This window comes from Centruroides sculpturatus, unplaced genomic scaffold, assembly GCF_000671375.1.
Source record: "Centruroides sculpturatus isolate CEXI.00-Female unplaced genomic scaffold, Cexi_2.0 scaffold1567, whole genome shotgun sequence".
Classification (NCBI taxonomy): domain Eukaryota; kingdom Metazoa; phylum Arthropoda; class Arachnida; order Scorpiones; family Buthidae; genus Centruroides; species Centruroides sculpturatus.
The window spans coordinates 77,185-101,771 of NW_019385751.1; the positions used below are offsets into that span (position 1 = coordinate 77,185).

The 24,587-nt window shown below is 29.7% G+C and overlaps 1 protein-coding gene across 1 annotated transcript in view; it reads left to right on the forward strand.

Moving 5' to 3' along the window:
* Window positions 1-21,595, forward strand: part of LOC111641781 (DNA damage-binding protein 1-like) — a 33,987-nt gene extending 12,392 nt beyond the window's left edge. Inside the window, exons 2-25 of the mRNA XM_023387998.1 lie at window positions 1,071-1,219; window positions 4,956-5,072; window positions 5,152-5,297; window positions 6,215-6,405; window positions 6,498-6,595; window positions 6,698-6,856; window positions 7,117-7,317; window positions 7,389-7,567; window positions 7,635-7,743; window positions 9,034-9,212; window positions 9,282-9,445; window positions 9,515-9,645; window positions 13,234-13,418; window positions 14,371-14,466; window positions 14,564-14,683; window positions 15,895-16,016; window positions 16,092-16,256; window positions 16,351-16,616; window positions 16,704-16,813; window positions 16,880-16,965; window positions 18,287-18,370; window positions 18,442-18,544; window positions 20,737-20,860; window positions 20,939-21,595. Coding sequence (XP_023243766.1) covers window positions 1,071-1,219; window positions 4,956-5,072; window positions 5,152-5,297; window positions 6,215-6,405; window positions 6,498-6,595; window positions 6,698-6,856; window positions 7,117-7,317; window positions 7,389-7,567; window positions 7,635-7,743; window positions 9,034-9,212; window positions 9,282-9,445; window positions 9,515-9,645; window positions 13,234-13,418; window positions 14,371-14,466; window positions 14,564-14,683; window positions 15,895-16,016; window positions 16,092-16,256; window positions 16,351-16,616; window positions 16,704-16,813; window positions 16,880-16,965; window positions 18,287-18,370; window positions 18,442-18,544; window positions 20,737-20,860; window positions 20,939-21,022 — 3,368 coding nt within the window. The 3' untranslated portion in view covers window positions 21,023-21,595. The remainder of the gene's footprint in view (window positions 1-1,070; window positions 1,220-4,955; window positions 5,073-5,151; window positions 5,298-6,214; window positions 6,406-6,497; window positions 6,596-6,697; window positions 6,857-7,116; window positions 7,318-7,388; window positions 7,568-7,634; window positions 7,744-9,033; window positions 9,213-9,281; window positions 9,446-9,514; window positions 9,646-13,233; window positions 13,419-14,370; window positions 14,467-14,563; window positions 14,684-15,894; window positions 16,017-16,091; window positions 16,257-16,350; window positions 16,617-16,703; window positions 16,814-16,879; window positions 16,966-18,286; window positions 18,371-18,441; window positions 18,545-20,736; window positions 20,861-20,938) is intronic.
* The last annotated feature ends 2,992 nt before the right edge of the window (window positions 21,596-24,587 follow it).

Here is a 24,587-nt window from a genome sequence, read left to right on the forward strand (position 1 = left end):
GTTTTAAGGTCGTATTGACGACTGTGGAAGAAAAAATCCTAATTATTGAAGAAGAGAACTGGCCAGTTATAAGAGAAGGGCGTGTGTTATCCCACCCAACAGTATGCATAAAGAAACAAGCCGAAAAAAGGGACAAAACCCCAGATATCTCTATTTCTATCTTATCTATCATTTTTTCTGTCTTCTTAATTCTATCCCTTTTTCTGTTATTAGTGTTAAGTTAGTGTTTAAGGTTAGTTTTAAGGTTCCGGGTTATATTGTCGCGATCGGGATCTGTATTGTACACGTGATTTGGATACAGCGAACTATTATTATCGCTGTAATTTCGCATGCTACTGTTTGTACCGTGAAGTTGGAATCCCCCGAAATAGAATCTGTATAAAGACGCAAAAAAGCTCAATTGGAAAATTATATTAACTTTTGTTACTTTATCCTGTCTGCCTTTGTGGTGAATTCTAATTTAGCACATTTTTACACCATAAACAAAAACACGCGCAGTGCAAGTCAAAACACGTCGCGTTATTAACGCAAAGCGTCAACTATCGGTCCAAGGTCACACGCACCGGCGCCGACTGAGTACGAAAGTTGAGATCCGTATCCATATCCGTATCCGCGGATCTAGACACGAATGATCCGTATCCGTATCCGTATCCGCGGATATACATTTTTAACGATCCGGCACATCACTAAATAAAACCTAATTTTATACATAAAAATGTTTAACAAGGAAAAGGAAATATAGTTATATGGTAATATGTATCAAAGAGGGAACTTGAATACACTCAACAAGATATGGATTTTTAATATTTTTTGTAATTTTAATATTAAAAGATGATGATAATTCTTTACATTATATGATAACAGAATTGAACTAATATTAATGTTGTGTAACTTGTAATAAAAAATTTTTATTCATTTTATATTAAATTTTATATATTGTTATATATATTTATACATAACTGTTGTAATCTAATTATGATTTTAAAAGTTACAAATGTAATACTCTTTCTGAAATTGTACATTTGATATAAAGAAAGCTAATTTTTTTGCTATTGTATATGCTATTCTAGGTAACTTTACATCTCCAGAAGATATAAATTTGATTTTAGCAAAAAATACTAGATTGGAAATATACGTTGTATCTCCAGAAGGATTGAGACCTATCAAAGAAATAAATATTTATGGAAAGATTACTTGTATGAAACTTTTCAGACCACCGGTAAGCTAACTTTTAAGAAATATTAATTTTTTAAAAAATTTTCAAAGTTTAGTAAGTAACATAAGAATAATGAATATTTTTATTACTGTCTTTGTATTCAACCAAATATTGAATATTTAATTTTGCTATTTACTAATATAATATAGTAAAACCTCACTTATATGGCCACTTTTGGGGTATTCACTTTCTGGTCACGTAAGTGAGGTGGTCAAGTAGATGGGTTATGAAAAAATTGATGCACAGAAATGTAATTAGAGTACAACACTGAATCCTGCTGAAAATTTAATACAAATTATAAAAATAAACCAAAAAAATACAGTAAAAATATTCACATGTTATGCATACATTCTTTGTAATATACAGTAATTCAAACTTTCATATAATATACAATTACCCTGTATGAAAGTTTGAATTATTTACTGTACAGGTATACCTCGCCTTACGTCGGTAATTGATTCCAGGAGAACGACTTAAGTCGAAAAACGACATAAGTTGAATTTACTTGTCTCTGAATCTACTTGCCACTAGGCTAAACCATAAATTACCAATTCCCGTTCTGTATTTTATTTATTAATGCATTTTTAATAATATACGGTTAATAAAGATCTATTTTAAGCTTACAAACAAATAAATTTTAGTTTTTAATATAGTACAGAAAAAGTAATCTAAATTTACGAATGCATGTACTGTAAATACAGTATATACTTGTAAATGTGTATATTATAATATGATTTTATGTGCTTTAAACATTTTTCTAGTGATATTACGATTTCAATATTTGTGGTGGACAGACGTAAAGTCGAATAAAATGACTTAAACTTGATTTTTATTTTTCCATATACTTTTTTGACAAACGATGTATAATCGGGAACGACGTAAGTCGAGGTATACCTGTACTGTTTAGTACAGAATTAGATAATATACTGAATAATAATAATAAAAATAAATTTTGGTATCTATCATCATCAATTGGATTGAGTAAATGAAAATCTTAAAATGAAATGTCTGTACTTGATCAACTGGAAGGGGATTGTCTTTCACTAAGATAATGCTTGCCCATGCATGTGATAATGCAAAAAATAAAAATAATAAAAATTAAATTGGGAAATTGTGTTCTTTCTTTGGATACAGAAAAATTTTTAAAAATTTTAATTTTATATATTTTAAATTTTTAAAAATAAAATATTAAAGCAATAAATGATAAATTAGTGTAAACTGAAATAATTTAAATACAGTGGTGTCTCATACTTCAAATTTAATTCATTCCAGGAGCCTTTTGAAGTCTGAATCAATTTTTCCCATTAGAAATAATGGAAAGTCTATTAATCCATTATTGGACCCTAAACAAAATTCATTTCAGTAATATTGAAACAGAAAATGTACAGAATTGAAGGTAAAATAACACAATTACATGCCCTAATAATAAATTAAAACACTAAAAACAATAAAAAAATATATAAATACTGTATAATAAAATGAAAATTGCATTAAATTGTTACGGACCGTTGACTTTGGTATCTTAAACACGGCCACGTGTACCACTTTCATGCTTTGCGATAAGTTCTTTTTTTCATCTTAATTGTTGATACTACAATCTTCCTCGTAGACTTTGTTGCTTCTGCACACTTCTCAGTTGTGTGGTTAAGTAAAGATTATATTGGGTTGAACAGAGTTTTTTGCATATTTTTAGCAGTTGTTGTTAACTAACATAGTTGTGTGATTTAATTATATAACAGTTGTGAAATTTAACACATTATTTTATCAATAAATGTGGAATTGTATTCTTTGTTTAGAAGCTTATTTTGAACTTTTTGCTTCAGATTTTGTTTGAATAAAATCAATTTGAAATTTTTTCCAATAAAAAACATAACAGGCATATTATACTTTGAGTTTTGTAGGATACACTATTATATAAACAGTAAAAAAATTTTTAATGTTTATGGAGAAGATGCGCTTAAACTTTGAATGGGTCAAATGTGGATTAGAAAGTTCCTTTTGGAAAATTTTTAATTAAAAGATAAAAAATGCACGGGACACTCAAAAGCTGTCAATGAAGAAAAATTAAAGAGCAGAAATTATTAAAAAATTTATGAATAACACAATATATATAACCAAACACACTAAAAGTAAAGTGAAAAAAAAACACTGAAAACATGTGAGCATAACATGAGAGCCAACTTAGGCACACAACAGATGGGGTTTATACTTTGAATGCATTTTTTTACTGCACACACAGTTCAAAGTATTGTTTGAACTCTGAGGCGGAATTTTGTCGAATTTAGCATTCAAACTCTGAAGCATTTGAAGCTGGAGTTGTTCAAAGTATGAGGTACCACTGTATAAGAAGAAAAAATTTGGTTTGAATTTTATACATAATCAGAAAAAAGTAGACAAGTTTTTATACTAATTTATTGTCAAAGTTAATCAGCTATTATAATTACCATGATAATTCATTTTATTTGAATATTCATATAAAGTTTGTTTGTCAATGTAATTTGAAATATGCATTTTTTTTGTAGTTCAGTCAACATTCTTAGTAAAAAAAATGAGTGAATTTTTAACTGTAATTGGATATAACTAAGTGTCTATAATGTTTTAAAAATTAAATTATTATAAACATATTGTATTTACTTAAATAATCTGTGCATCCCATTTTTTAATATACTAGATTAAAAATAAACTTGATCAATTTAATTTATTGGGCTGCAATTTGAAAAAATTGTAGACCTATATAAATTCCCACTGTTGTCCGTCCATCAGTCTTTCCTTAATCCTGAGAACAGAGTTAGATAGATGAACATCAAAACCAAGTATGGAAAGCTTAGGACAGGCAGTTCTGATTAACTATGTATGAATTTCCAATGCAAAACAGAAGTCATGGTATTCCAGTTCAAAAATTTCCCCTGAAAGCAGTTAATAGATGAGTGGCACGACTCTATTGTTAAAGGAAAAGTATGGTGTACAGGGGTGAGCTACTACTAATTTGAGGTGGAGAGCATATATTTTAAATGAAATAAATTTAAAATATGATTAAAAATTGCAGCCTGGCATTGTGACGATGTCACAATAAATAATTGCTCATTACATATTTAACAAATTATTTATGGTTGTAACGTAATAGCAACTTTCACTCTCATTATTTTGTAGCATTCAATTTGGTGGTTCTCAGTTTACAAATATACTAGTTTACAAAAGATAAAAGTACCTAGGAGGAAAATAAGAAATTATTTGCAAATTATAATAATGTATTTTATTATAAATATAATAATTAAATGGAAGTAAGAGCTGTTTGTGTTGTTTAATTAGAATCATAGATGAAAAACTGCTGATAGACCAATAATTTAAATTAAGAAGTAATACAGGTAAAAAGGTTACTCACTGTCAGTAACTTACTTTATTTATCTTCATTTCCACAAAATTAGTTATACTACAACATTTAATAATAATACTTGTAACTATTAACTATATTTATCATTAGCAAACTAAGCAAAATGCACAGTAACTTATAACTGGAAGTTTCCTGAACTTGTCAAGTAGTGTCACCAAATTTGTTCAAATAAATCTCACATACTCTGACTTTTTGTCATGATTTTTAGGGAAAAAAGTGCATGGATTATTCGAGTAAATATGATATTTTTAAGAATTATACATTTATTGTACTGAAGTTTATTATGTGTACTTATAACTACTCTCAATAATAAAATTTAAAAAATTTTCTGTATTGTGTGATTACCAGGGTGAGAAAAAGGATTTTCTTTTTTTCCTCACGTATAAATATAATGCAGCTATATTAGAATGCATTCAAGATGGAGAGTCTTTAGAAATTATTACTAAAGCACATGGAAATGTTGCTGTAAGTGATATTTTTCTTCTGTTAAAAAAAATGAAAAAAATAATAATTTGTCTAATGATTAATTTACAATAACTTGTAGGATACAATTGCAAGACCTTCAGAAACAGGTAGTATTGGAATTATTGATCCAGAAAGTCGTGTTATTGGATTAAGACTTTACGATGGCTTGTTCAAAATTATCCCATTAGAAAGAGAAAACAGAGAGCTAAAAGCTTTTAATATTAGGTAAGTTAAGCAATTTATGACTACTTTTCATAAGTTTGTCATGTTGTGAAAAGAATCATTTTATTACATTTCAATGAGCAAATTTGAAAATTAATAACAAAATATGAACACATTTCATTTTAAAATACAAAAGAGAAATATTAAACAATATGATAAAGATCAATACATACTTAATATAATTTAATGTACAATTGAATTAATATTATTTTAACACATTAGTTTATTTTGAAAGTTTGAATTTGTATAACAATACATGCATTGCAATACATTTTAATTGGTACCATGTTCTAGAACATCTGGTATTTGACTGTACAAGCATTTATCATTTCTGTATATGAAAATGGGATCTGGAAGGTAATTAACTCCTGCAGAAAAGATTCAAATTAACACACTTTGGAAAGAAGGAAGTTTTACTCATTCTCACCTATAATATCTTCAAAAACTCACTCCTACCCTAAAATAAGCCTTTTGCTTTTTTATAATAATTAATAATGTAAAAAAGTTTTTTTAATAAGATCTGATAACAGATGGTGCTATAAATAACTTTCTTTGTAAATTATGAATGGCAGGAAAGTCATGCGAGAGCCCTTGCCTGCTTCTCTTGGTAACTTCAGAAAAGGAAAAGCTGTTTGAATTCATAATTATGAATTAAAATCAACAGATAACCCACATCCACTTCAAATTAATTTTTAAATGCAACAAGTTACCACACAAAATTATGGTAATTTAGATTATGGTTTGTATTTTGTTAAAATATGAAATATCTTAATACAAATCAGCCCAAATCTAATTTATGCATATATGTAGGCATATACATATGCACAGGTTATCATTTTCATTTTAATTTATATTACAAATTTGGGAAGTAATAGATTTTTTTGTCTTAAAAGTTATTGATTTATAAAATAATTTTATAGAATGGAAGAATTGAATGTTCAAGATATAGAGTTCCTTCATGGTTGTCAAGCCCCGACAATTGCTCTCATTCATCAAGATGTTCAGGGACGTCATGTGAAAACATATGAGATATCTTTAAGAGATAAAGAATTTGTTAAAGGACCTTGGAAACAGGATAACGTTGAAAGTGAAGCATCCATAATTATTGCTGGTAGATAAGAATATTTCATTAATTTATTATTTATTCTGATTGATGCTATATTTAGTTTTACATGTAATAATTAAGAAAAGCTTCATTTGTAGTTCCAGAACCTTTTGGTGGGGCACTGATTATTGGTCAAGAGTCGATTACATATCATAATGGTGATAAATATATTGCTATTGCTCCTCATATCATTAAGGCAAGATAAAATTTGAATTATCAATAGAAAACTAATTGTATTTATACTAATTTGTTTATAAAAATTCAGTTTTCTTAATATATTGTGTTTAATTAATAATAGCAAAGCACAGTTGTGTGTTATGGTAAAATAGATTCTAATGGATCCCGTTACTTACTTGGTAATATGTCTGGAAGATTATTTATGGTTCTAATTGAAAAAGAAGAGAAAATGGATGGAACTGTTTCTGTTAGAGATTTGAAGCTTGAATATTTGGGTGAGGTATGATCATATATTTGCTTATCACATTTTTGGAATCTAGACACTACTATCGATTGTAATAAAATTTAATCTTCTGTATATTTTACCTTGTATCATTAAATTATTATTATTATAATAAATTTATGATTTGCCATTAAATTAAAAACATGAAATATTAGATCATTGTTTCCATTAGCTAGATAACTTTCAAATAATGTTTAACAAATTTTATTTTTAAAAAAATCTAAACTTTTTATTGAATAATAGTTTTTCCTTCATAGATTACCATTCCTGAATGCCTCACGTACTTAGATAATGGTGTTGTTTATGTGGGGTCCAGATTAGGAGATTCACAGTTAATAAAACTAAATGTTGAACGAGGAGATCATGGTACTTATGTAGAAGTTATGGAAACTTTTACCAATTTAGGACCAATTGTTGATATGTGTGTTGTTGATTTAGAGAGACAAGGTCAAGGACAGGTGAGATTAACTTAAATCGATATCTTTAAATTTATGTTGAAATTAGTAGTAAATATGTATTAATTATAAAGTTGGTGACGTGTTCTGGAGCCTACAAAGAAGGTTCATTAAGAATAATTCGAAATGGAATTGGAATACACGAGCACGCAAGTATTGATCTACCCGGAATAAAAGGAATTTGGCCATTAAAGATTGATAATTCAGAACAATATGATAATACTTTGATTCTTGCCTTTGTTGGTCAGACTAGGTAAGCAAAAACTAATTAGTTGACTTTGATTAGAAAAAATATTATAACATTTAATTGCATTTGCTAGGGTTGTATCTTTCAATGGAGAAGAAGTAGAGGAAACACAAATTCCTGGTTTTGACACTTCAAAACAAACATTTTACTGTGCCAATGTAAAATATGATCAAATTGTTCAGGTAATTTGTAAAAGTTTTTATATTTTAAAAGTAAAGAAATTAAAATTTCATTAGTCTGACTTGAAAATTTTATTTAAACTAGCATACTTAAAATTTTCGTAAAATCAATTTGCACAAATAGTATTTTAGAAGAAAGTATGTTTTTATATAAATGTATCATATATTTAATATTTGTATGAAGGTTTGAATTTTAATAGTGAGAAAGTTGCCTTTATTAAATACCCAAAATAAAATAAATATGTCTGTTAGATATGTTCCTCCCGTACAGCTTCATCCATCTACCAGTTGCCATAATTTTGGAAGATGTTTGGTGCTATCAGCAGACTTAGTTCAGTTGATGTCCACCACTGTGTAGTCTATTGCACTTATAATTTCTCTTGATTTAAAGCACTGTCCATGAATTGGTTTCTTCACTTTACAGAAAAGATTGAAGTCATTACAGGAGAGTATGGAGGATGCTTCATAAGTTTCCAATGCCATCAAGCCAACATGTCTTTTACCAAGTTGTCCAAATGACAAAAAACTCAAAATGCTGCAATTTTCCTCATCTGTGATTTGGTCTGTAATATATGCAGACTGTTCCAGTCCAACTTCAACAAGTTCTCAAATTGACCACCATCTCTTTTCAGCAATGATTCCACCATTTGCTGTTCAACTGCAGATTTGCATCATGCACTTTTTACTCATTCTTGTTCTCTTCTGAACTGTTATACCTATATGATAGAGCACCATTGTTTTTGTTTGATCTTGGGCCACTTCACTTTTTAGCCAAGAATGTTTTAATCTTTGAAAACACTGTTTAGGCCAGTTAGTTCAAACACTAGTATTGCAAACAACTACTGCAGCAACATCTTTTGGGTGATTTGGACAATGTTGTTCAAGATGTCAGGCACATTTCATTTTGTCATACTGCTGTCCAGATTTCACTCAATATTGTATTTTTTACAAAATTATGGAAAATTTCTCACTATTAAAATTCCAACTCACTTATATTGTTTTAAACCATTTCATTTCTTTACAGTAAGTTTTACTTCCAAAAAACTTTTGAATAAAATCTAAGAAATTTTAAATGACTTTAGATCAGTATTCTTGAAACAAATTCTTGTGTAAGTGATCTTGAGAGAATTAGATATCCAAAAACTCAAATTAGGTATGAGAAAAACGATATAAATGAGTCATTAACTTTTTCCATAAAGAAAATCATGGACTTTGTACTTTATGAAAAATACTTTGCAGCAGAATTATAAAAATAATATAAAAATTAATTTTTTATTTTTATTTTAATGAAAGGTTACTGCTGCTTCGGTACGTCTAGTAAATAAGAAGAACAGACAGTTGTTGTTTGAATGGTGTCCACCTCTGGAACAGAACATAAGCGTTGTTGCTTGTAATATGTGTCAAATAGTATGTGCAGTCAGAAATCAATTATTTTATTTGGAAATTAATTCTGGTGAAATTAAACAAATAAGGTAATTATTGTTTATTCTCCTTTTTATATTCAACAAAGTTTACATTTAATTTGATAAAAATAATTTTAGTTCTACAGTAATGGAACATGAAGTAGCTTGTCTCGATATTAACCCATTAGATGAAAATTCAGAAAAAACAACATTATGTGCTGTGGGATTATGGACAGATATATCTGTCCGAATCCTACGTTTTCCTTCGTTGCAACAGATGCATAAAGAAATGCTTGGCGGTGGTAAGTGTTTAATTAAATTAAATATATTGATAATTTGAGCTATAAAAAATAGAATATCTTTTGTTTCAGATATTATTCCTAGATCTGTATTAGCGACAACATTTGAAGGAATTCATTATTTATTATGTGCATTAGGAGATGGTTCTTTATTCTATTTTATTTTAAATGCAGAAACTGGATTCTTAACAGATAGGAAAAAGGTGATGTCTTTGAATTGTCATTCTTTTATAATTCTTCTAAAAATTTGTTCATATGAGAAAAATGGTTGGATATGAATTTTTTGTCATATACCAATTTAATTATTATTACTTCCTACCTTTTTCCTAATGTTTTCATAGGTGTACTGAGAGAAGATGCTCATAGTTTCTGTAAAATATAAACTGTTTAAAACAAAATACATGCAAAACACACACCACCATTTTCCAATCAATGTACACGTGTATATGTTTCATTACAATGAAATGGTTCTGTGTACTTCTATAAAGTTATAAAAATAAATGTGGGAAAAATATAATTAACAATTAGATAATTTGCTTTTGTAAACTAATAGTTTTTCAAGTAAATACAACTTTAAAAACTTTGTTCTGTAAATAAAAAGTATTGTAGAATTATATAAATATACATATTTGATACATCATATAATTTTCTACTTGACAAATTTTGATATAAAAAAAAAATTGGATGTTTTTTAATCATTGTACTGATTTTTACCTAAATTAATAAATGCAGATTTATATATATATATAAAATGGGAAAATAATTATTATTCTACATTTGAGTAACTAAAAGAAAACAACTGCTTAAAATATTTTTCTTTTATTAGATTGACATTTTTGCATGACAGTTTCTTATAATGTCTCTTTATCCTGTTGTAGTTTGGATTTACTCTTCATTTATTAGCATTAATTTGTTCTATTCCAGGTCAAAAGTTTACATATATATACGGTAGAGCATCAATTATCCGAATATCGATCAACTGAGATCAAGAGCTGCTATTCTTGAAGGGTACAACTGCCTTTGCAATCCGCACCAACTCATTCATACACATACAATGTTCCATCATCTACTTACATTCATATCCCTTAGTGGGGCTCTTGAGAGCACTCACTCTGGCGGCAGGATGGCAATTAGCTTTCCCTTGCTTTCTTTCAACTGTTGGTATATAGCTGCCTTTCAACTTTGTATTTTATTTTTTATTTTCTGTCTTCTTTTTCATTCTAAGTTTGGTTAGTCCTAGTTGTAATTTAGATTAGGAACTCTTAGCTTGATTTCCGATTAGGTTATGATAGGTTAGATTAAAGTAGATTAAGGCTTGTTGGCTTTAGTCGTCTGGTTAGGTTCGTCCTAGGTTATGGTAGGTTAGTTTAGTTAGTGAGTAAATTAACTTTAAAAAAAGAAAATAAATAAATATGTAAAAAAAAAAATAATAAAAATAAACTTTTTTGGGGTCTTGCTCATTTGTCTCGTCTAGTTTGTCATTGTGTTCATATGTTTTTCGCACTGTCTGTCTAGCTGTTAAGCTGTATTAAGATTCACAATTGTGTTTAGTTTTATTATATTAAGTAGATATAAGTCTTCCTACTAACAGCCACTTGGCACTAACTTCTACACTTAGCTATTTGAGGCGGCAATCAATTATTGGTGTTCACTACACTCAGGTTTTCTTTTAGACCCTTTGGGGGACTAAGGCCTTATAGCCTAAAAACTGCATGCCAACATCAAACATAGAGGGTACTGTAGTCATATGTATGCCATTTGGAGGGATCCTAGCTTTCTCTACTGTCTATCTCCTCTCCCTCTTTTCCCCCTTTTCCTTATCCTCTTTTCTTCCAGCTAAACACGTCGTGTATGGTCGATGTCTTGCTTGTATGTATGTATATATGTCTGCTTTACACATGCATTACCAGTTATGCATCTGCACAGTAGATAGGAGTTGGTGTTTGAGTATAGGTTTGTGTAGCTCAGTATGGTTAATTTGTTGTCAGTGCTTTAAATTTCTGTAATTTAAAAGCTTGTATTTATCTACTTTCCTATTATCCTACTTTTTCTTTTTACTATTTTATAAAAGCTATGCATTAATTTCAGTATAAAAATAATTATAATAAAAATCAAGTAAATTTAAATGAAAAACCTTTATGAGAATATTTCAGTTATACCAGTAAAACTTATTTATTAATGATAAGTTATCAAATGGATAATATTTAAAATATTTCTTTTTGCTTTTGTTGTTTATTTTAGTTTGTAAAATTGTGTTTAGTTACTTTTAAGAACAAAAAATAACATTGGATTGAAGAAAAACAAAATTAATTACCAAATGCGTAAAATATAAAACTTCAAATATGTCAATAAAATTGTAAAGCTTCTAAGTGAATTATTGAAAAAGTGTGTATTAGTACATAACATATACGAGTAATTCAATATGTTAACATCAAAAACAATATACCTTATTATTTCGAATTTAAGGCTGCACTTTTTATTCCAATTTTTAAGACATAAAATTAGGGTGCGAATATTTTTAACTTCTTATTTCTGCCAATTTCCCTCTCTTCAACAATCAGGTCTTTGCTTTATATTCTACATATGTGGGTAGTATTATGATCTTTGATAGCAGTTTATTCTGTGGTTCCTGTATGCACTTTTGTGATTTAATCCAGTTGCTGTTTGATAGTAGCTATGTAAATTTTTTATATTACCCATATTCACTAATAATGGAAAAGCAGTTTACATATGCTAAATTCAAAAGAAAAGTTATAGTGTGCGCTGAAGAAATTGGAAATTGCAAAGGTGGTAAAAGATTTAAGGTTGACAAAAAGGAATGTGCATCATTGGAGAACCACATACGAAAAGTTCTCAGAAAATCATTCTCAGAGTTTAAAAAAAGAAGATACCCTGTAGTTGATGCAAATCATATATATAAAATCATTTTTATTTTTTCTAATTTTTCAATTTTGAACTCCTGCTGTGGCTTATATTCAAAGTAATACATCAGTAATATACTTACAGGGTCTTCCAGAAAGAATGTTGTTCTAAATTATTGTAATTGTTAATTATTGCTTGAGAAGTGTGTGTTGTACACCAGTTGCTAGAGTAATAGGTTTAATCTACCATCTGCATTCAAACATTTTTTGTCATTTTTGTTTATAGCAGTAGACAGACTCTGCAGTGGAGATTGTGTTTTGTGTTCTGCAGTCCACAAATTCAGAATTGGTCATTGTTGTGAAACATTTTTGCAGACAATTTCAGAGTTATCCACCACATAATGCAAACATTCACGTCACATAATGATGATTGATTCCAAGTATGTGGACTGCAAAACACTTTCTTGATTCAGAGTCACTGCCATGTTTTGTTTATAGCACTTTTTACAGACATTAGATGAAAAGACATCTGAATGCTGATGGTAGACGAAACTCAAACAGTTACTTCATTGATTTGTGTGCATTGCATACTTCTTAGGTAATAGTTAACATAATTACAGTAATTTAAAATGGCAGAATTTCTTTTTGGAAAGAGCCTACAGTATATATATTACTAGATTGTTTTGTATATTAAATTTCTAAATTGTACAGTATTTAGGTACTGAAGTTCTTGAAAATGGAACTATTTGATTGTGATAAAATTCTTATTGATTATGTATTGTAAATTCAAATCTGGTTACAACACTATGATTCTGTATAATTTTTTTAATAATGGGTGATAATCTGTTTATTTTAAAATTTATAAGCTGAAAAATGTTTTAAATATTGTTTACTAGGTTCTAATAAAAACAATTTTGTATATTTCAATAGGTTACATTAGGAACACAACCTACTGTTTTGAAGACATTCAGATCTCTTCAAACAACAAATGTATTTGCATGTTCTGATAGGCCAACTGTTATTTATTCTAGCAATCATAAATTAGTTTTTTCAAATGTTAACTTGAAAGAAGTGTATCATATGTGTCCTTTAAATTCTGAAGGATATCCTGACAGGTATAAGTATATATTTTCACAATAAGTTAAGTTGAGGTAAATGCAGTGTTTTTTCCTGTAAAATAAAATGCATTGTATAAATTTAGCTATATTTGCCATTTGTCATAATGAAGCCTTTTTGACATTGAAATATGCATAGATAGAAATGACCAAGCTCCTGTCTGTCTCCTTTAAAAAATATCTATTATTGGAAGGAATTAGACAGAATGAATTTATTGAGATTTCAGTCTGCCAATTCCTAATGTCTTTATTCTGTTCAACTTTAATTACTGAATTTTTGAATGATATTCTATGGAGATAGTGATTTGTTGATAACAGTAAGTCATTGGAAGCTATGTATTTAATACAGCTCTATATCTAATCACCATGTTTCTACCGATATTAAGAAGTTTACAAAAAATAAATCTTGCATTGAAATTTTAAGACTGGGATATGTATTGATGCATGTATTGTTTTTCTATTATTGGTCTGCAATTTCAAAAAATTGTTAGACCTATAAATTCCCACTGTCATCTGTCTGTCCTTTCTTAATCTGGAGAATGGAGTTAGATAGATGAAAGCCAAGACCAGATATGGAAATCTTAGGGGCATGAAGCCTCAATTAACTAGATACAAACTTCCAATGCAAACAGAAAGTCACATTATTTCAATTCAAAAATTTTCCCCTGAAAGAAGTTAGATAGATGATGAGCAAGACTATTGCTAACAGGAAAAGTATGATGTACAGGGACAAGACACTACTAAGTTGAGGTAGAGAGCATATACATTCAAATAAATAAATTTTAAAATATTGTTAAAAATTACAGCCTGGCATTGTGACAATATCACAATAAATATTTGTTTATTATATTCTATGATAAAAAAAAAACATTGCAGATACTTTTTGATCTAACATTATTACTATTTATACTCATTTTAAATATTCTAATAAAATATAAATAAAATTTTACAGTTTAGCATTAGCAAATCATAGTACTTTATTAATCGGTACAATTGACGAAATTCAAAAATTGCATATACGGACTGTGCCGCTTGGAGAGTCGTCCCGGTGAGTTATTTTCTCTCCTAACAGTTATTTTAAAGTAAATAACTGTTTTTATTTAAGATTTTTACGGTAAATAATTGAGTATAAATTTTATTTATAGCCGTATCGCTTACCAAGAAAACACGCAAACATTTGGCGTTATTACTGCACGCATTGATACTCCCGATAGTAATGGAATAAGACCGAGTGCCAGTACACAAGCACAGAATGTTACACATAGGTAACTCTCATATTTATTTCAGTTCTGATAATTCAAATTTCATACGAGAACCATGTGACTAATATACTGTATTTGTCTTGCTTTATTATTTACTCTTGCATTGTGATTCAGTTCATTATTTATGACAGTTAAATTTGAGTATTAAAATATATTTTATCGATTGGATACCAGTTAAGTGTTTATTTTATGTTAGTTTTTATTGTATTTTTAACATTTACAACTTTTTTGTGACTTAATTTTTTTTTCTTAGTTGATATGTTTTGTAATATTTTATTTGATACTAACAATATTTCACTTTTCATTTAAATCTTTTAATCATTAGTGTAATGACTAGAGCTAGGACATCTAGGCACTAAAAATCATATGAATAGTTATAAAAATTGTAACTTGCTTGATCTTTAGTACCGGGATGTCCTAGCTTTATTAATGACATCATCTGCTTGTAGTTCATGTACAAATTGACAATACTAATTTAATTAAATAAAATTTATTAAACTAATATTACTGATTTATTTACAAGAACTTCAATTAAAGGTTTTTAATGATATAAAATGAAATGTATTTCTCATTGAACATCTTACGACATCATCACTATGCTAAAATGCATTTTATATTTTGGAAATTGATATAAATTGTTTTATTTTTAAATAAAAAATGTGACTTAGAAAAACAATAAATGCTGGCGTAGATGCATTTGTATACCGTCAATTTTTTTTAAATGTGCTTAACAAAATTGGTAAGGTATAAATTTAAACTTGCTAATGCTTGAGCATTGCAAAATTTTTATAAACAGAACTGAATGTAATTTAAAATAGGGAAAAAAATTCATATTTGTTATTGGATATCAGATTTTACATCTGGGTATTTATAGAAATTAGTCTCAAACTCCCTTCCCTTCCCTAGTTAATCCCTTTGTATTACTATATAAATAATAAGGATGCTTAGCAGTTTATATTTGTTCATTCAGTGGATATTTTGTTGAATAAATTATTAAGAAAATAATAGTTTGCATTTTGCTATTAAAGAAATAGAAGAATTTAGCTGCTTTTTTTAATTATTTTGGTGAATTAATGTATAAAATTCTATAAAAATTAAAACTTAAATTTTTGATTTTGTAACTAGCTATTGTAATGTTAATTTATAAAACACAAATAATACAGCCAACTGTAACATTCTCTACTTGTATATAAAGAATAATTTTTATTTGTTAGTTCTTTAGGTTCAATCATTAAAACTGGAAATAATATGGGGCTTTGTAGCAGTACAAGTGAACAATTTGGCCAAGAAGTAGAAATACACAATCTTTTAATACTTGATCAACATACGTTTGAAGGTAAACTGTTGTAACTGACAAAATTATTTGTTCTGTTAATATAAACAACTTATTCAGCATTTCATCACACTATAGTATTACATGCTCATCATTTTATGACCAATGAATATGCTCTCAGTATTATATCAACAAAATTAGGAGAAGATCCGAATACTTATTACATTGTTGGTACAGCTGTTGTTAATCCCGACGAATCTGAACCAAAATTAGGAAGAATCGTTATTTTTCATTGGAATGATGGTTTGTAATGAGAACTTTTACAATAGTCTCGTTAGTTTGAGTATTTACAATTTTTTTGTTATTAAAATAAAAATAAACTTTTATTTATATACAGGTAAATTGCAACAAGTTGCAGAGAAAGAAATTAAAGGTGCTCCATATACTCTATTAGAGTTTAATGGAAAGTTATTGGCTAGTGTAAATAGCACAGTGAGGCTTTTTGAATGGACTGCCGAACGAGAATTACACAATGAATGCAGTTATTTCAACAATATTATTGCTCTCTTCTTAAAGACAAAAGGCGATTTCATACTTGTTGGAGACCTGATGAGATCAGTAACTCTGTTGGCGTATAAACCACTGGAAGGAAGTTTTGAAGAGGTGGCCGTTTTAATGATCTGCCTTTTCAGAATTCGAAATAATTTAATTTCATATTGCAATTTTGATTCATTTTTCAAATATATTTAGATTGCTCGTGATTACCAACCAAATTGGATGTCAGCTATAGAGATTCTTGACGACGATACGTTTTTAGGTGCAGAGAATTCATTTAATCTCTTTGTATGCCAGAAAGATAGGTGAGTAATGAATTCTATAAGAAAATTTTTGAAATATACAATTATTTAAATAATCATTTTATTTAGTGCTGCAACAACTGATGAAGAAAGACAATATTTACAGGAAGTTGGACAGTTTCATTTAGGAGAATTTGTGAATGTATTCAGACATGGTAAATCATGAATCCTATCCAAAATAACACTTTAGATTAATTAAAAAGCCTCAAAATATAGGTAGAAGCTCTCCTCAGATTCTATTATTCGATTGTAAAGTGTGAAAGGGGCAAATTGTGAAATTCCAATTTAGTGTATTAGAGCCGTGGTTCTCAATCTGTGGTCTGTGGAACATGGGTGCTCTGTGAAGCCACTTCAAGTGTTCTGTGAAAAAAATCAAATATACAATTAAAAATTGTTGCAAAAGAAAAATCAATACAATGTAAAATAATTTCTGTATGGGAATGTAATCAGCAAACACCAATGTTGTCCTCTACTAGACCAAGTCCACTTGATTTCAAAAAGGTTTGCCACCCGTTTTAAAGCTGATGTAAGTGTTCCTCAGAAAAAAAATGCAAAGTTTAGTGTGTTCCCCGACTTTAAAAAGATTGAGAACCACTGTAGAATAGTAGTTATTTACATTAATTAATAAATACATTAATATAGTATATATTATATACATGGTGTGCCAGAAATGTTTGACAGTTTTTTAAATAAAATAATACTTCAGGGGAAAGCATAAATATGGTTTGCACAGATTCATTCTCTATTAAAGAATGTATGTGTATCACTGTTATTTCTTGAAATTAACATTTTGTAAATAGCTACATTTTGAACACATTTTTGCAGTTTCACATTGCAAAATTGAAGTCGCTTTGCCTGGTCCTGTTCAACAAGCTTCTGAACAACTTGGATCTTGTAAGGATAGTAGTGAAGATCTTTGTGTAGAAACACTGGTATCTGCCAATCTAAGTGCAATAGCTTGCTGCTGAGCTGGTCGTCAAAAACTACACAAGATCATGCCTGTACATGATCAATGTCTTCTGGTGTAAGTAGCAAACAAGGATCGGTCATTTCTTTCCCTTCATAGTTCCTTCTTGATGCCATTATTTCTTTTGTGGGTACAGAATATTGCTTCTGGAGACATCATGTCAACCAAACGTGTGTCAAAAGTCATGTTGTATGGCCACGATAGACTGTCTTTGATAAATGCCTCTACCTCTGCAATGCAATGTTACGCAAACGAATACTCCATCTTAAGCAGAACTTTGAGGTACACCATCTTATTACAGTGAAGCCTAATGGGTGTCCTGCAAATTAAAATTTAAAGACCATTGGGTGTTTCTGGTGCACCTTGTATTATATTAATGTAGAATATAGAGCTTTTATAAATATATTAATATACTGTTTATTTTATAAATTTCATTTATCCATTAATTACCTTTAGTGATTTTTTAAGGAATCCTAATTGTGTTAAAAGCAATTTTATTTATGAAATAGGATCGTTAGTGATGCAACATCCTGGTGAAAGCACTACTCCAACCCAAGGATCTGTTTTATTTGGTACTGTTTATGGGGCTATTGGTAAGTTTTATTTAATTTTTTTTAAAGTATATCTAGATTTAAAGATTTTAATTCAATTTGTTTTCTTTTAGGACTTGTAACACAGTTGCCAGCTGAATTTTATAACTTCCTACTTGAAGTTCAAAACAAATTGACTAAAGTGATAAAATCTGTAGGGAAAATAAGCCATAGTTCATATCCTTTTTATAATTTCTATAATGACCTGAAATTTTTATATGTAACAATTAAGAAAATTTGAAATTCCAGAGCAGACATAAATTAGAAATTTTATAAATTACACTCATTGACAAAAAGTTAGGCACTTAGAATTGTGATTACTGCAAAAGTTGGTATATGGTTGTCTTGGATAGGTATATGAATATGTGAATATAATTGTGATCCAATTGCATGCCAGGTAATGCTGCCAGAATACTGTAAAATTTATTACCCCTGTATCATATAAAAAGGTTTGGATAGGCTGTGTCAGAACTTTTACTGTACCTTTTGTTTGAAGATCATTGAATGCCAGGTATGCCTGTATGATGCAGTCAAAAATACTGATGGAGTTTGAAAAATCTGCATCATCAGACTGAGGGGGTATGGATTTTGCTGGATGGCTGTTTTGCTAAATTGCCATACTGTGAGAAAGTGTTAGAGGCAGTAGATATTTGGGGGCACATACATGATGTGTAGCTCTCAATGTCCCTACAGACAAACCAGGAGAGATGATCATCTTATTGTGAAACCAACACAAACAGCTTCAATGACATCTTTGTCCACCATCCAGAGACAGGTGGAAGCTGTATTACAAAACCCTTGGCAGGGAATTAGCAGACTCAAATTTGTGCTATAACTTCTATATCTCATGCTGTTAACACTAATTCTGTTGGCTTTGTTTGCAATGGTGCCATGAAAGAGAAGCATGGACTTGCTGGCAGTGTATGATCTTTAAGGCTGGTATGATATTCTGGGAAACTATCTTGTATGATAGTTGACTGCCCCTAGTAATGGTACAAGAGATGTTGATGGCACAGCAGTACATTTGTGAAATCCTAAGCCATTATGTATTTCCTTTCACGACAAGACTGCAAACAGCCGTTTTCCTGCAAGATAATGTTTGACTCCAACCAATGCTGAATTCTATCGGGCTAGATATGGCTAATTACTAAATAAATTATGCGATCAATTTGGCACCTAACACCTCCCTCTAGTGCCAAATTGATTGCATAATTTTAGTAATTAGCCATATCTAGCCTGATAGAATTTGGCATTGATTGGAGTCTAGCAATGTTATTCATATTTAGATAATGTTTGACTGTGCACATCTAACACACCACTTCGGCCATCTAAGAGCATGAAGGATCTGGAATAGTAGTTGCAACATCTGTGGGAAAGTTTGTCTTAGGGGATAGTATTTAATGCCCATGTGCCTCCATACCCAACCATAAATATCCAGGTAAGTGGATAATCGACAAGGTACTTAAGGTTCATTTAAATTGTACTGTTGTTCTGTAAGAAATTGCCACTTTGCTATGATACTATCACTTAAGACTATTGTCATTACATTTATATTAATGAAGTTTCATTCTGTTCCATACTGCCGCCTCGTACATAATTTTATCAAGCATGTATAATTTTAGATAATGCATTTTGATGCAATGCAACTATATTTTGCAATCCTATCAAATATTTTATGCATTCAGTCTAAAGCTGTTATATTTATTTAAAATATGTCAAATTTCGAAATAAATATTTATAAACTTTTAGATCTAAATTTAGATATAAAAGTTTTATTTTTATATTATTTTTATAGTTTTTTTAAAAACAATGCTCAATTCATGACATTTAAAAAATACTATAGCTTAATCATATATAGTTGTCACTAAGAAGCCAAAGACAACACTAACACAACTTTACTATTGTAAAGAGGGTGAGAATATTTTGCATAAACTATAAAAATATATCATTAAGAATTTAAATAAATTTATGTTATTTTTGCTTTTTAAAAATTTTGAAGTGGCATAAATTTATATTACACATATTGCAGTCTCTTGCTATTTCCTTAAACTGGTGACATTGAGCAAATAAAACTACAGTACAAATAGAATAGATTTTAATTTCTATAAATTTTTGCATTAAGAGCAAATAATAATTTAAATGTTAACTGCTAATCATTAAAAATAATAAGACCACACATTGAGGCCGATAGCATGAAGAGATTGTTGTCTTGTTAAACGGGCATTTCTTTATGACAATAATCAAATCCATACAAACTTTGTTTATTGTGACTAGAAATGGATAATGTTAAGATCTAGTTTTGATAAATTAAAATATATGAAAGTTGTATATTTAAATTATAAGTAATTATTTTCCTTGACTTACATTACTTGGAGAGCTTTCTCCACAGAAAGGAAAACCGAACCTTCTACGGGTTTCATAGACGGAGATCTAATAGAAAGTTTTCTCGATCTCAGCAGGGATAAAATGCAAGAAGTTGTCCAAGGCATTCAGGTAGGATAATTTAACTTATGTTTATTTCTTACAACTTTAAAAAAAAAATTATGCCCTGGCCGGCTTCGTAAATTTTAGATTGATGACGGAAGCGGGATGAAGAGAGAGGCCACGATCGACGATCTGGTGAAGATTATCGAAGAGTTGACTCGCATTCATTAATTGTGATATTTTTTCAACCCTACTTCTTTATTCATTAAGTTTATTTTATTTAGTAAGCGCATACCGTACCATGTATTGCATTCTTCCAGATTCCTTTTGTAAATAAAGATCAGAACGCGAGTAAAGTTTCATTCTCTGGCACGCCTTCGGATACGTCGTGTTTTCCACAAAGTTAATATTTTTCCGAATCTGCACTCATGCCGTTCTTACAGTCTAAATGGCTTTTTTGTTTTTTAATTGAAGAAAGAGAAAATTTGGCTTTCTTATTATTATAGTTAGATTTGTAATTGGCAAAACAGAGATGTCAAATTTTTGTCAATGATTATCTGTCTTTACGAGAACATTTTGTAAATAGTTGCCAAATATTTTTTAACATTTAGCTAAAAAATAAATCTAAATTGAAAAGAGAGAGAACAAATGCATTGATAGCATCTGAGCGAAACTTTTTATACTCTGAAAGGAATACAGACGATCATTGTTCCACGTGTGTTGTATTTCTCTTTGTTTATTGAATGTCATTGACTCTCTGTATATAGAGTTTGATATTAATAAATTCCTTAACAAAGAGGTTAATTTGTTCTTGAATTTTTGTATATGGAGATTGAAAATTAATCCTTTTCATTTCTAGTTTTGATCAATAGTATCTTTTCAAAATTATGTATTCATTCCAAAACTTGCATACAATAGCAGAATCATATTAATTTCAAAATTTATGCATCTATGAAGGCTGACTAATTTAATAACTTACTTATAATGTAAAGAGCAAAAGATAAGAACAAGCGTATATATGTTTTAGTGACAAAAAATTAGAAAGAACCATTAAAATACATTTTTTTTTTTTGTTTTTTAATTGTCACTGAAGTTTGAGTATTTTAAAGATTTCTGGACAGTAATGAGAATCTCAAATTATAAGATGGCCAACAATGGTTCAATTTCAGTAATATCTGGAAAGTTAAATTAATTTTTAGGCAGGGGAATAAGAATTTAATATTAAGCAAAAATAGTTTGTTGGATGATGACGATTAAGTTCTTGGAAAAAACTGGAATTTAAAATAAAATTCTGTTTTTCCAACTTGGGTCATATTGAAAAAGGTCAAAAAGACCAACGGAGACTAATTATAGTGTGCAGACAAGTGGCCAAAATGGTTAAGGTGTTGGCCTACCACTCCTGGAGATTGCATCCGGATAGGCAAAGAACTCAAATTTTTTGCAGACTGTGTCCCCATAAGTGTTGAGCCTGTTGCTACTTGACCGCTGCAGTGTGAGCTCGGAAAAAAGGCCCTCTCAGTGTCTAGTGGTTGGAGAGATCTTTTTAAAAGTATGCTAAATATAATCGGGGAAATAGTTGTAAAAATTCTGAAATTATTTTTGCAATTAAGCACAAACATATGTAACTTCAAGATTGTTTTATGAAGGCCACACTGAAAATTTCTGGATACATGAAAGCCACCGAATGTAGGAAAAAACTGTCTGGGATACTTTACTGCCAAATATTTACTGAGCACAAGTTCAACAGTGTACCTGCGTCCTTGAAATTTCCCATGTGTGAGAAGTGCCACCAAATCTGAATGTTGAAGATGGATCTCACGCAGGAGCATTTTTGAGCAATGATGTTTTATGACTTTATATCTTGTTTGTCGGAGACCCAGTGCTTCCACTGTTTGCAAGCGAGTGGTTCTTGTCCATCCAGAATGCAAGTATTCTGGTGGTTTGGAGAATTTAGATGTGTCAGAAACAGCCTTAAAGATAGAGAGAAGTGGTTTAATTAACTGCAACGACTTGGGAAAATGTAGTTTATGCCATAAAACTGCTTAGAGAAGACCCCATATAACCCATAAGCATATTGAGCACATCTTGGGTATTTGATTGGTGACAATGAATGGTATCTTGCACAATCATCTTTGTCAGGAAGATCGTGTCTCATTAGGTACCTTGTTCTCTGACTGAACAGCAAAAAGAACTCGTGTGGAATGGTGCCAGTATAAGCTGGAAATTTTCAACAGAGAAGCTTAAAATGTGTGTGGGATATTGTAACTGGTGATGAGACCTGGATCTACCAGTACGATCCTGAAAGCGAGACAGTCCATGGTTTGGGTCTTCTCCAACGAAGCAGCACCTGTCAGTCAAATGTCCAAGAACTGTTGATCGGAAAATGGTGGCAACATTATTTGGAAGACTGGGTCATGTTGCCACCATAGCCTCCGAGGATAGGAAGACAATTAATGCAGAGTGGTATGTCACTATTTGTCTTAGTCTTTCAAGAAATCCACAAACAGCACCCAAAAACAGGCCTTTGTGAACTCTTGCTGCACCACAACAATGCAATGGTGCATACAAGAACAGTGGATTATTTGAGCAACTCTGAAGTGCAGTTGATCACCCTCCTTGGCTTTGGAATTTGTAGGATCTGGACTATAAGGTGGATACCTTATAGTCCAGACCCTACAAATTCCAAAGCCAAGATCCTCAAGGGATGTCATTTTGGTAGTCCAGAAGAGTCAGTTGCCATGTACAGTACACAGACATCTTGGAAGAAGACTGGTGTTGGTGCTTCCAGAACTAGTTCTCCCACATGCAACGTTGCATCAAGGAGAGTAATTTTAGAAGATATGAGAATGGACAGAGTATAACAATATATGAGGTTGTATCCAAAAACTTTTAGACTGGACTTTGTACAAGATTATAGTTAGTAATTATAATTACCAAAAGTTCCAGAACTACAAATTTAAAATGTTACAAATATAAATATTTGAGAATAAAAATAAAATGAAATAAAAATTTCCAAAAACCAATTAAAAATACATTAATTGACATTCCTTATTATTTGTAATGATTTTTATTATACTCAAATATTACTAGCATATTCCTAATTAAAAGTATAAAAACAAATATGGTATTGAATCAAAGTACCAAATTTAATATTTATTTATTCATTCATTCATTAATTATTATTTATCTTGTATATAGAATAACTTCCAGTTTATTCAATATATTAATTCCAAACACGAAGGTCTGTTGAAGTTGAAAAAAGATTCAGGTGCTGCTGCAAAAAACTGAGGATGAAGGGAGGAACAGATGGTAACTTAGTTTTTTTCTAGCATTTTTTACATAAGTTATGATGATTGGTCACTAACATGCTTAGTTTATTTTAGGAATAGAATAAATATTTTTTCTATTTGAGCACAAATAAAAATTGAAAACAAACACTTGCTCATCTTTATGCTGCTTTTTATTTTAACAACAAGGAAAGAATTTAAAAATATTTTGGAACACCTTTATCTTAATTTATGAAAAATAGTTTAAATTTGAGAGAAGAAAAGAAATTGTTAATTTTGTTCAGGAATGTCAATTTTTGTGATTTTTTTTTTCTTGTTTAAATGATTTCTTGGTTAAAAAAACTGTTACAGATTTTTGTCAATACAAATGCATTAACTTCTTTTAATGATAAAAATGCACATAAGTGTTTACCATTGCATACCACATTTGGAGCATAAAAAGCTTTATGGCCAAAGATAAACTCCTAATATAAAATGTAGTTTGGCCAAGAAGCATTTCATTTTACCAT